At 45.1% G+C, this 12,500-nt stretch overlaps 1 protein-coding gene across 3 annotated transcripts in view; it reads right to left on the bottom strand.

Moving 5' to 3' along the window:
* The window catches only part of fnbp1l (formin binding protein 1-like), a 46,880-nt gene that overhangs the window by 8,461 nt on the left and 25,919 nt on the right, over nucleotides 1-12,500 (bottom strand). For all 3 annotated transcript variants that reach the window (XM_042057340.1, XM_042057339.1, XM_042057338.1), the window contains exons 2-9: nucleotides 12,109-12,224; nucleotides 8,805-8,855; nucleotides 5,644-5,791; nucleotides 4,735-4,797; nucleotides 3,452-3,556; nucleotides 2,995-3,123; nucleotides 1,890-2,036; nucleotides 58-261 (exon numbers count right to left, since the gene is read on the bottom strand). In XM_042057340.1, the coding sequence (XP_041913274.1) occupies nucleotides 58-261; nucleotides 1,890-2,036; nucleotides 2,995-3,123; nucleotides 3,452-3,556; nucleotides 4,735-4,797; nucleotides 5,644-5,791; nucleotides 8,805-8,855; nucleotides 12,109-12,224 (963 nt within the window). The remainder of the gene's footprint in view (nucleotides 1-57; nucleotides 262-1,889; nucleotides 2,037-2,994; nucleotides 3,124-3,451; nucleotides 3,557-4,734; nucleotides 4,798-5,643; nucleotides 5,792-8,804; nucleotides 8,856-12,108; nucleotides 12,225-12,500) is intronic.

Raw genomic sequence — 12,500 nt, 5'->3', positions numbered from 1 at the left:
CACTGTTTTGGACCCGTCTGGGTGAGAAGACACCCCTCAAGACAAGACAAGACTCACCTTTGGTTTTTTACCAAAGAGCCAGAGCTTGTTCTTGGCTTTGCTTATTGAGTGTTTGGGGTCGGGTTTGCCGCCCTCGTTCTTGGGCGTGCCGATGGTTCCGTCCGACCCGGTGCGCTGGATGTTCTGGCTGAAGTCCTCGAAGGGGAAGTCGCCCGGAGGCTCGAAGCCGGACTTAAAGGACTCCACCACGATGGTTGAATCCTTAAACAACAAAACCAACCAGACCAAACCGAAAAACAACAAAGAGAGAAAATCATTACAGTGGATTTAGACATTCAGACATTCATTTGAAATAATGACCATGGCTAACACAGGCTATGAACGTGGAACATTCTCTGGGGAAGTTAGGACAGTTATTAGGAAAAGTGCTCCCACCAACTCTGGGAGCTCCTTAAACACACAAGATGAACAAATCCCACACTGACTCCACCCTAGACTTCATTAGACTGAGAGGAATATCATCTCATCAGTGAGTTTTCTTCTCCTCAGATACGGTCTAATTCAGACAACTCAACCTTTGTCCTAGCACTGGGTGGGTGGCTATAGGTTTGTATTATGTTTTGCTGTACACCAAAACAAATGAAACAAACAAATAATGACAAAACAATAACAAAAACAACAGCATTAAGTCAAAGACATTAAGAACACATTGTGATTGGAAAACAGCTGTGGTCACTGCATCTGCTGTGGGCGGGTTGGCTGAATGAGTGTTGCTGAGGTCAGGCAGACGTACTGTAGAGCCAGTGACCAGGACTCAGGACAGGGGGAGAAGCTCTTTAGGAGCGTCCAGGGAGTGTGAGCCTGGGCGCAGCATCTGGGTCGGGCTCTATGGAGGTCACCGAGCAGCTGCACTCACGTCTCAGGAAAAGCACATCATCACGCCCTCTATAGCTGGACAAACCAGTCATGTCTCTGCATCTGAGCTCAATGGTCTCCATCCATATAGGGAGGTGGTAGTGTATGTATATATATATTGGTAGAGTAGTGGCTAAGGAACTTGGCTAGCATGCAGTAGTCATGGGTTCGATTCCGGACTGCCACCGTAGCATCCTTGAGCTAGGCACTTAATCCCGAATTGCACCAGGGAGACTGGCCCCTACAATAGACATATGTAAGTCGCTATGGATAAAAGCATCAGCTAAATGCATAAATGAATAAATATGGTTGGACCATTCTGACTGCCGTAGCAGGCCTGCAACACAACAGCCTTATAAACAGCCAAACATGCATCCAGGGCTGGAGCCATTGATTTGGATACAGCCAATTATCCTAGATGATCACGTAAAAGCTAAACATAAAAAACCTAAAAAAACCTCAAAATATTATGGTGGAAAGACCTAGATATATCTATGTGCCTGCACCTGGATTTGTGTACTTTTGACATCCAACAAGCTTAGGAGAATAAAAGCACTAAGATTCAAACATTTAGGTTAAGATTATCCATTAGTACATCCTGGATGCATCCTTGATAAAATGTTTTCTTCTGTCTTGTTACACTTCGCAAGACTTTCCAGCACCTGCTCTGCACATGTGGCAAGATGTTCCTTCACATCTCAAACCACCCAAACATCTCCCCCTCCACCAACCCACCCCAACATCTCCCACTACACCAACCCACCCCAACATCTCCCACTACACCAACCCACCCCAACATCTGCCACTACACCAACCCACCCCAACATCTCCCACTACACCAACCCACCCAAACATCTCCCCCTCCACCAACCCACCCCAACATCTCTCCCTCTCCAACCACTCCCCCTCCCCCAACCCAATGTCTCTCCCCAACCACTCCAACATGTCTTCCGTTCCACCCAATCATTGCTCACCTTCCTCTCGTCCACGGCCTTTCCAGCCGACACCATTCCCTCCAGGCACTTGGAGATGATGGGCACGACACGGCGCTCCACCTCGGCAAAGCTCCGGTACGTCTCACCCAGCTTCACTGTCCGCTGCTGGTCCATGTCCTGCAGGTTCTGTGGGAGGAAGGCCAGAGGGGACACGAGTCATCAAGAGGGGACACGAGTCATCAGAGGGGGGGGACACAAAGCATGAGTCGAGACACAAATAATCAGTGATGAGTTATTGACATCTCAAAATACCTCAAAAAGCAAAAAGTCTTTATTTCATAAAAGCCAAGGCTATGAAAGGAGATGAAAACATGCGCTGAGTCTAAAGAATAAAGAACATCTGGAAGTCACAGATTGATGTTTTTTTATTGTTTTTAATTTCTAAGAATTGGAGTTGTATACGGAGACTTAAGAGGAGCACTTCTCATTTAGGAAAATCAGCACTTCATAGATGCTTCATTACCTGGGGTAACTAAAAATGTCTAAGAAAAACATCCAGTTCTGTTTTTAATTCTTAAAAGCCAAGGTTATATAAGGTGATGCAAAGAGAGATCAAACCAAGTGATTCACAGATGTGTCCTTTACACAGAGAAACTGAAAATGCCACAACAAATCATGTTTTAAATTTTCCAAAAAAGTTGCACAAAGCAATGCAAAAGGAAAGTCCCTGTGTGTGGACACGTTTTGCTCTCAGAGACAAAATATGTCTAAAACAAAACACAGCTTTTCTCTTTTGAAAGTCTACAATGTTGATGCATGTTTCTTTGGTAACCAAGGAAAAAGGGGATCCCAATGACAAATGAAACTGCTGTAGTCGATATGCCCAGTTGCTTTTTGGATGCTGTACGGTTGCTTTCAGGATAATGATTACCTTTTTAACCAAGGAAATTTCAACAACTTCCAACTGCCTACAAAAAAAAACTGCCTGTTCAGACTAATTTTGGTCAGACACTGATGATCGTACCTTACAGAGAGTTGACCTGGAAATCAGACCATTTTTAGAGGAAAATCATCCTAATCTGCAGTGATTTACACAGGTTTGAGGTAATTGGCATAGGAGAGGGGTGGGTCGAAGGTCGCGCACCTTGAAGATCTGTGGGATTGCCGAGTTGAAGTGTTTCCATTGCTCGCGGTTGAAAGTCTGCAGCTGGGCGGCGTACTCGTTCTTGCTCTCGTCCGCCATGTGTGTTCTAAGGTACAGCTGGGCCTTGGCCTGAGGAACCGCAGAAGAACCGCAGGCTGAGCTTTAGAACCCCACACATTTCAACACATTTCATAAAGGAGCTGGAAATGGACCTGGCTCCACTTGGAATGTTTAAACAAAAAGGGTCCAATTTAAAAGTTCAAAGAAAATATGTCAGTCCAGAACATTTCCCTCAGTTTGCCAAATTTGAGCTGGGCTCAGTACCAAAAAGTCTGATTCTGGTTCTGGTACGTGTCTGCTCCATCCGTTCCAATGTCGGCTGCAAATTGGCACTACCACACTAAAAAACCTGCTGCTCCCAGGACTAGTGGCAGAGAGAGGAACTGCAGCCACTCACCTTCTCCACTTCTGACTTGGTGGCGTTGATGTCGTTGTCCAGCCTCTCATAGAGCAGCTGGCATTTCTCGGCTTCTTTACATTCCCGCTCAAACTTCTTTTTGCTCTAGAAGACAAACACGTAACATGTCGTCAAGACCTATATGTATAGGAGTGTGTTTACCTACAGTGCTGGCCAAAAGTATTGGCACCCATGCTAAAGTTGACTGAAAAGAGGAATATAAAATCATCTTTTAGAAATTGATCTTAATGCCTTAAGTGAAAAATGAGGAAATATCTAACCTTTAAGGACACCAATTTTCTTAGTGAATGAATAATGTATCATAAATAAATAAATGTTCTTCCTTAAAATATAGGGGTCATAAGTATTGGCACCCCTATGTTAAATTCCCATAGAGACAGGCAGATTTTTATTTTTAAAGGCCAGTTATTTCATGGATCCAGAATACTGTGCATCCTGATAAAGTTACCTTGGCCTTTGGAATTAAAATAGCCCCACATCATCACATACCCTTCACCATACCTAGAGATTGGCATGGGTGTTATTTCAGTTAGCCTATTAGCTGGTTTGATGCTCATTGAGCTCAATGCAACATACCAGAGGACTGGATCATTGGCACCAGGGCAGTAGCTGGAGAAAATGTTCGTAAATAAACAGGCAACTAACAGAGTGGATGGCGTACGGGTGGGGGGTGGGCAAAGAAATAAAAGTGTGGGGAAGTGTGGGGCTACCCTGCTGCCCGAGCATCTGTGCTGCATTACGTGACAGTGCAGCACGGCGCGGAGCAACAAAGAGGAATACCTAACGCATGACAGCATGGCAGAGTCTGATGGGAGATTCAGCTGCTGCTGGCCCAGGCTAACGCTAGGGCCCGTAGAGAGGCTCACAGGGTCTCCAGAGTCGGACAGAGCAGGACACGGCAACACACACACACACACACGCATTCACGTGTGTGAATGTGTGTGTGTAAGTGTATGTGTGCGTGTGAGTGTGTGTGTGTGTGTGTGTGCGTAATAGTGAAGTGTGTGTATGGATTTGTATCTGTGTATGTGTGTCTGTGCTCAGCTCCAAAATGGCTCATAGGTCTCCAGACCTGGCAAGAGCTGAAGATAGCATCACATATTTAACTGTGAGTGTATGTGTGTGTGTGTGTGTGTGTGATTGCACGTGTGTGTGACAGTGAGAGTGAGCTTATGTTTGTGCTTGTGTTTGGATGAGTAATTATGTGTGTGTGTGTGTGTGTGTGTGTGTGTGTCACACACGCAGTCCTCTCAGTTACTCACACTGTCCATCTGTTTCCAACAGTGGTCCAAATATTGTTGTGCCTTTCTGCCTTCCTGAAGATGCTGTGAAACACAAACAGACACACAGAGAGAGAGAGAGAGAGAGAGAGAGAGAGAGAGAGAGAGAGAGAGAGAGAGAGAGAGAGAGAGAGAGAATATAAATACAAAAATGCAGACAGCCACAGGCCAGTATGCTCATATACACAGAGAAACATATAACAGTCAAACATAAAAAATGGCCGACTGGATCTGAAAATTTCCGGAGAATGCTTTAACAGTTGTGTCACCATATTAATCATGGCCAAGTACTTTTAAATGTGTGTTTTGGCCACTCAACCAGACCACTCTGTTCCAGGAGGAAAATAGTCATCCCTAATTTCTCTTGACAGTTTGAACAACTTCTGGTTGAGCGTGGAGCAGTGTGTGTGTGTGTGTGTGTGTGTGTGTGTGTGTGTGTGTGTGTATATATATATATATATGAGTGTATGTATGTGTGTGTTTGCATGAGTCTGTTTGCGTGAGTGTGTCTGTATGTATGATCATATATGTGTGCATGTTTGTGTATTTGTGTGGGCATATGTGTGTGTGTGTGTGTGTGTGTGTGCGTGTGTGTACATGTGTACAGTATGTGTGGCTCCCTGTCTCTGAATGTCATCAACAGGATTGTTGATCCATTGAAAGCCCTCCATATATCACAGAACTCCTACAGACCTATACACCCTCCCATTCACTACAGTCATCTACAGCTGGATTACTGACAATACCAACGTCAGGCTCACCACAATGGGAGCAAAGGCCTTCTCCCATGCTGCACCTAAACTGTGTACACACTAAACCATGCGTGTGTGCGTGTGTGCATATACAGTATCTGTGTGGGCATATGAGTGTGTATTTGTGATGTGTACTCACATGTTTCCTCTCACACTTAAGGTCCTGTGAGTATTTCATCAGCTCACCATACACCTTGTGTCCCATCTCCTCGGCAACGACCTCTCTCTGACCTGCGTAGTCATTCAGCTCGTTCAGGATAGAGTAGAAGGAGATGCAGGATGTGAACCTGTAGGCAGAAATCAGAATAATTTATGAAAAGCCTGCTAAGATTTTTTTTTAAATGTAAGACATACATTAAGTACGAAAAATTAAAAAATTAAGTAGTAGTTGTAGTTCTATTGCAGGGTACCAATACCTGTATCCTCAAGAAAGAACTACAAATCATTGAAACAATATGAATGCCACCAATGCATTTTTTGAAACATACATACATACATACATACATACATACATACATTACAAACAATTGAATAAATAATTGTAATTCAAGACCTCGTATGCAAAATCTGGATGTATTTAAGACTTTTCAAGGCCTAAAATTGAGATTACTAAATTGTTGACTTTCTTAGACCCAGCGGATACCCCATATACATACGCCGGAGACCAGAACAGAAGCAGAACATATCCCTCTAGAGTCTACATTATGGACTAAATCGATGACAAAAGTCCCCATTAACAGAACATGCCTGCACCAGAAACCATTACAGAATGGGTCGGTTCTACCACCCCCCCAGAAACCATTACAAAACAAGTCGGTTCTACCACCCCACCCCTGCAAACAGGACACATTCCTGGACATGTACTGGACTTCATCAGTAAATAAACTCATGAACAGAGCATACATCTGTTTACTTGTAGCAGAATCCTTCACAAAAGACTTCAAAAGCAGGAGGACATATTTCTTGTATACATTTGTTATGAAAGTCCCCATTAACACAACACAGGCCAAAGTCCAAAATGAAATGCTTTCACAAGATATCAACAACCCTGAGTGTGTGAAAGCGTATGTGTGTGAGTCTTCATAAATCACTGTACATTTACTGAGACCTTCGGTACAGATACTACATGTCTGTGGAAACCCAAGCCTTGTGAGTCATCTAAGATCATCTAAGACAGTACAAACTGTCTCCCACAGAAAAGTTCTCTGCTAAATGAGAGCCACCAGCACTCAGGCACACTAAGCAGACTGCTGAATAGTTCCAGCACTCAGGCACAGTGAGTAAACTGCTGGATAGTTCCAGCACTCAGGCACAGTGAGTAAACTGCTGGATAGTTCCAGCACTCAGGCACAGTGAGTAAACTGCTGGATAGCTCCTCTCCTCCCTGGGCCCTCTGTCTGCACCTAACTGTGCCATCTGCTGTCTGTTCCCCTGGAGGATACTTTGCACGGCCACCACAGCTTGGTCCAGCCGCAGAGCTACTACATCTAGACAGCTTTTCATGCTACACTAAAACATGGCAAACACAGCAAACCACAGGCAAAGCATGTTTCCATCTTTCATGAGAACTTCTAACAAGAGATCTAGTGATTATCACTGTTATGTACACTGACAAAGAAAATATCCACTATTCAAAGGAAAAAAAGATGCATATCTAATGAATGCAAATCTAATGCATCACCGTAACCTAGAGGGGAAAAAAGAGTACTGATGTATGAAGTAGATTTGAGTAGAGAGTGTGTGTGTGTGTGTGTGTGTGTGTGTGTGTGTGTGTGTGTGAAAGAGAGTACCGGTATATTGTGGTGTCAGTGTGTGTGTATGTAGTGATGTACTGTATGTCTGTGTGTGTGTGTGAGAGTGAGTGTGTGAAAGCCCTACTTCTGCTGCTGGGGAGGAGGGCAGGTGTGTGTGGCTGACAATTGAGGTCAGTGTTGATTATAAAGGCCTACAGACCAGCCCATCCTCCAGGTCAGGCTCAGCTCACGTTATTAGAAAATTCCCTCTGGGGCATGGGAGGTCTCCACAGCCACAGTCACACACACACAGACATACAGTACACACACACATACACTCACACACAGACATACAGTACACACACACACTCACGCACATGCAGACTCTCACCAACACACACACACGGACATACACAGACTCTAACCGACACACACACATGCAAACACACACTTAAATGAATAAACACAAAAACATATAAAACACATACACGTACAGTATTCTCTCTCACACACACACACACACACACACACACACACACACACACACACAGAGCCAACACCCCCCCCCCCCGTCACCATCCCCTTGAAGGCCGCCCCCGTCGTCTCTCCCTCCCACGGTCCTGCCCACACATCAGAGGGCTCTGGCGCCCAGGAATGCCCGTTAGGCTGCGCACACAGAGGCTCAAATGGTGCGTGTCTAATGCAATTCATTAGCGGGACGGGAGCTTGGTGCGGTCACTCCCTGGTCCCCTCCGTCCCCTCTGCCTGGACTCTCAGGCGACGGTAAAACATGCCCGGAGGCTGTAAAGAGTCTCCCTCTCTCTCTCTCCATGGCCAGTTTTGGCAGCTGCTGCCTCCGCTGTCGTTGACAGATCATTATACTCCATCAGAAGTGTAAAGGAGCTTATTGATGTCTCGGCCACCAGCGGAGACATGTCTTCCTCTAAACTGGACACGGAGGGAGCGTGCTCACTGGGACTGTCCACATGAGGCTCAAAGGCCTTTGGTGGGGATGCAAATGGGTGCCATTGAGATTGGGACGGTCGGAGAGGCAGGTAGTGTGGGACAATGACTGCAGTAAACATGCACAGCATGCACGTCATGGCGCCATGCACTTACGTTCTGAAGATATGTGGGCATGAGGGTCACTTGAGGACATGAGGGCAACTTTGGTCAGCCTCTTTGGCAAAATTGGAGGCATAGTCCACACATTAAAGGAAATCTCCAGACATTTTTTTTTTTACATAGAGTGATTCTCCAAGTCACTGAGTACTAAAGGTACGAAAAAAAGATACCCGGAAACAATCGGTTCTACCGCTTGAGTTGCTGCAGCCAACAACTAGAGTAGCCAGGCAGCTACAGTGCTACCCTCTGTTTATCGAGGTCTTTAAAACCATGCCCCCTGGTCAGAATTGATCTATATTTGGTTAAATCTCCCCAATTGTTTAGCTTCTTCCAGTGGCTTCACTACTGACTGGGTTTACGTTGGTGATTTTGTTTTTTCCAGTCGTTGGTCTGGGCCATCAGGAGGAGTGGAGAAGAGTGAGGGCAGTACAGGAGAGCATACCTGGGCTCGTCGTCTTTGGAACGTTTCGGGCAGTATTTCTTCACCAGGTTCCTGTGAAGGACGAAAGGACAGATTTTCAGGGCATAACACAACACTACTGCAACACACACAACAGAACACAACACAACTGCAACACACAATGCAACCAAAACAAAAAACACAACATAAACTGGCCCTCAGCACTTATCAAACCACAAAACACAATGCTGAACAAGAAACAAACACCACAGGACTTCTTTTCACACATGAATGCCACCATGTTTCCCTTATGTTTGACTAAAAACATGGAAGTCGAGAAGTAGGTCAAAGCCTCAACCACCTTTTACCGTACTGCACAAAAATGAAAATAAGGACAAAAACACAAAAAAACTGTTTTCTATGAGAAAGGATGCCTCCTGAGGACTAGGGCTGCGTTTAGACACACAGGGAGGAGAGGCAACTCCGTCTCCCTCCCCCAATTTCAACCCCCAACCGTGCTCCAATAACAACATCAGGCTCCACCATCCCTGTACTGTTAATGTAGAATGAGGTCAATGGAACACATCCCCCTTCTAGGTTTGGGATACACCCATCTGGAGTGCTCTTCAGGAACACGAGCAGAGATTTGGGTGCTTATTAAACAGGGTCGGTTCTACCACCCCAGAGCAGGTTTAGCAAAGAGGGTCGGGTTCTACCACCCCAGAGCAGGTTTATTAAACAGAGTTGGTTCTACCACCCCAGAGCAGGTTTACTAAACAGGGTCGGTTCTACCAACCCAGAGCAGGTTTACTAAACAGGGTCGGTTCTACCACCCCAGAGCAGGTTTATTAAACGGATCGGTTCAACCACCCCAGATCAGGGTCGGTTCTACCACTCCAGAGCAGGTTTATTAAACGGGGTCATATAAACATCCTGGGGGAGGTAAGGAGACAGACGGGCTCATTTCTGAAGCTTGAGATCAATGCTGAGAGATTTCCATACCGTACTGCAGTGTTTTCAATTACGGGTGCAATAAATTCACAGCATGACCATAATAAAACCATAATGGTCAACGCATGAGCATAACAAAGAACCATCATCAAGGCATCTAAACGAGATTACTGGAATGATTAACTGTAATAATAATTATAATATACAATAATATAATATATAGCATAAAGCAATTATAATATTATATATGATAAAATATATATAGAATATTATATACATCTGAGTAAGACACTCTTCCAAACTGGTATAATTCCTCCGATGCACTTCCCTTTGAATTATCTTCTAAACCTTTAAAGGCATTAAATGGGACTCTACTGCAGTGGAACAAAAGCTGACTGGTTAAGATGAACTGCTAGAGCATATCCTGTATGGGACAAATGAAAAGGGGTGATGTGCACTTGTGCTTTCCTGCCTCTCAGATGCCTCTCAGATGGCTGTTTCAGCAGAGGAAGTGTGTTCTTTAAAGACTAATCTGATACATTCCTGCATGTTCACACGACTGCCAACAGCTGAGGACCTCAAACTGGAATTCCCAGACAGTAAAGCAAACGTGCTCTACGTGGGTAAATGCCACTGCTGTTTAGAGTAGCTCTGCTGGCTGCACTGTGTGTGTGTGTGTGTGTGTGTGTGTGTGTGTGTGTGTGTGTGTGTGTGTGTGTGTGTGTGTGTGTGTGTATGTATGTGTGTGTGTCAGGTAGATTTAGGAGGGGAGCTCTTCTACCACAGGGACTCTGAGAAGGGGGGTGAGGGCTCAACGCCGTAACCAGGCAACGCAGCCGAGGACCCTGGGGAGGGGGAGAGTAAGAGTGAGAGAATGAAAGAGAGGGGGAGAGGGAGAGAGAGAGAGGGAGAGAGAGAATGAGAGAGAGAGAGAGAGGGAGAGGGAGGGAGAGAAGGAAAGGGGTAGAGGCCTCATGGGGCTGACGGGTCGCAGCTGGAGCTCCTCGTTCATCTGCCTGTGCCTTGCAGGGGTGGCGGCAACACAGCGTTGCATTCTGGGTGGGGGGCAGGGAGAGAGGAACGCGACTGACACCTCAGGGGAGAGGGAGTCGCATACATGAAACAGGAAGCGCAGGTTTTTACACGCACAAGCTCACACCAGTTAAAACATTTACTGGTCCCCCAGTTAGAGGCATATAGATCATTCATACGGAACGAGGGGAGGAAGAATTGAGTTGGGCCTTAACAAAACATGCCACAGCACGGCTAGAGGTAGACCATTACCGTTTTATCATCTTCTCATCTCTTTTCATTTCAATGGTAGCTCCTCTACAGTTCAACATGACAATAGGATTAATCTTCTGGAGGTTATTTTCATTTAACCCACTCTATTATGGTATTATGTCTGGAGGAAGTGGTTTAAATTGGTCCCAAAGAAAAGAGGATAGCTGTATATGTGGTTGGTTGGTTCTACAAACAAGCGTCACAGGAAGCAAGCAAGCACAAAATTAGCTTAGTGTAACAAAATATCTGGGCCCCTTTAGGTTGTATGGGGGGAAAAAACTGAGTCTGTGAAAAAAAGTGAGTCTTTCCCAGCACAGGAGACATGGCATGAAGGTCACACGTGAAACACAATACCATGACCTGTCAGCAAACGGGTGAGAAACACACGTGCACACACACACACACACACACACACACACACACACACACACACACACACACACACACACCTCGTACTAACGCGGCAGCTCAATTTCACTCTCTTTGTGAACCTCTAGTGTCCCGACACAAGTTCATCATGCGCACACTTGAGACCAGTTTGAGGCTACTGATGTTGATGACGAGGTGATTCGCACAGGGGATCGCCAAGGCCCTGGGTTTGACCAGTAGGCAACAGTAGGCCTATATAATAATCTCAAACCCAAGGCCGCTAGTATGGTCGTTGGTGCAAGTATATCCTGTGTACATTAACTAAGCTCTTCTGAATAAAGGCATTCCAACAATGTGCAAATGACGTGGTTGCACTGCTGTCATCACTGTTTATTTATATACGATCTGCCCACTGTGGTTAGCCCAGTGCTTCGTCACTTCACAAACACTTGACCACTGTGGTTGATTCTGAAATTCCAAACAAACATTGCTATAAATAGTCACATTTCCTAAGTTCAAACAAGCTTCTCGCCATTAACATAAAGTTGACTTTTACCCGCCGGGCTCAAAAGCTGGATTTGAGAGGATTTAATAAGAGTTCAAAACGAATCACTTCATTCTCACACGTTCATCAGTCATGCCCAGTGGATTACGGAGGAGGTCACTTCAGGACACGGATATTTTATTGGTGGATTAGTTTCTTAGCAAGCAGATGAGTGGTTGGAGGGGCATGGGGCACTACCTTAATTGCTTTGCATATGCCTGTTCGATTTCCAGCCGCTCCTTCACAAATTTTGCATATCTGTCCAGGAAGTCGATCCCCCATTGTGTATGCTTGTCGAGGTTATCAAACTGGTCCTGGAAAAAGAATCACAGGGAGAAGAATTAGAAGATTGTAATACACACACACACGTGACTAAACGTATACTAAATTCATACTAAATTCAATCAATGTGCAAGAAAATTAGCGTGCGCACACACACACGTGAATACAAAATTCATACTAAATTCAATCAACAGTATATCAACGCTTTAAACCTTACACACAGTCACTTGCATACTGAATGAAACTGCATAATGGCGCTGAAGTCCAGGCTCAATGGTAATGCATCACTGTTGATATTCATAAGTGTA

The sequence above is a fragment of the Alosa sapidissima genome, chromosome 12 (genome assembly GCF_018492685.1).
Source record: "Alosa sapidissima isolate fAloSap1 chromosome 12, fAloSap1.pri, whole genome shotgun sequence".
In the NCBI taxonomy this organism is placed as follows: domain Eukaryota; kingdom Metazoa; phylum Chordata; class Actinopteri; order Clupeiformes; family Clupeidae; genus Alosa; species Alosa sapidissima.
Note: the sequence above shows the minus strand (reverse complement) of the source record. Positions and strands in the feature narration are given on the sequence as shown.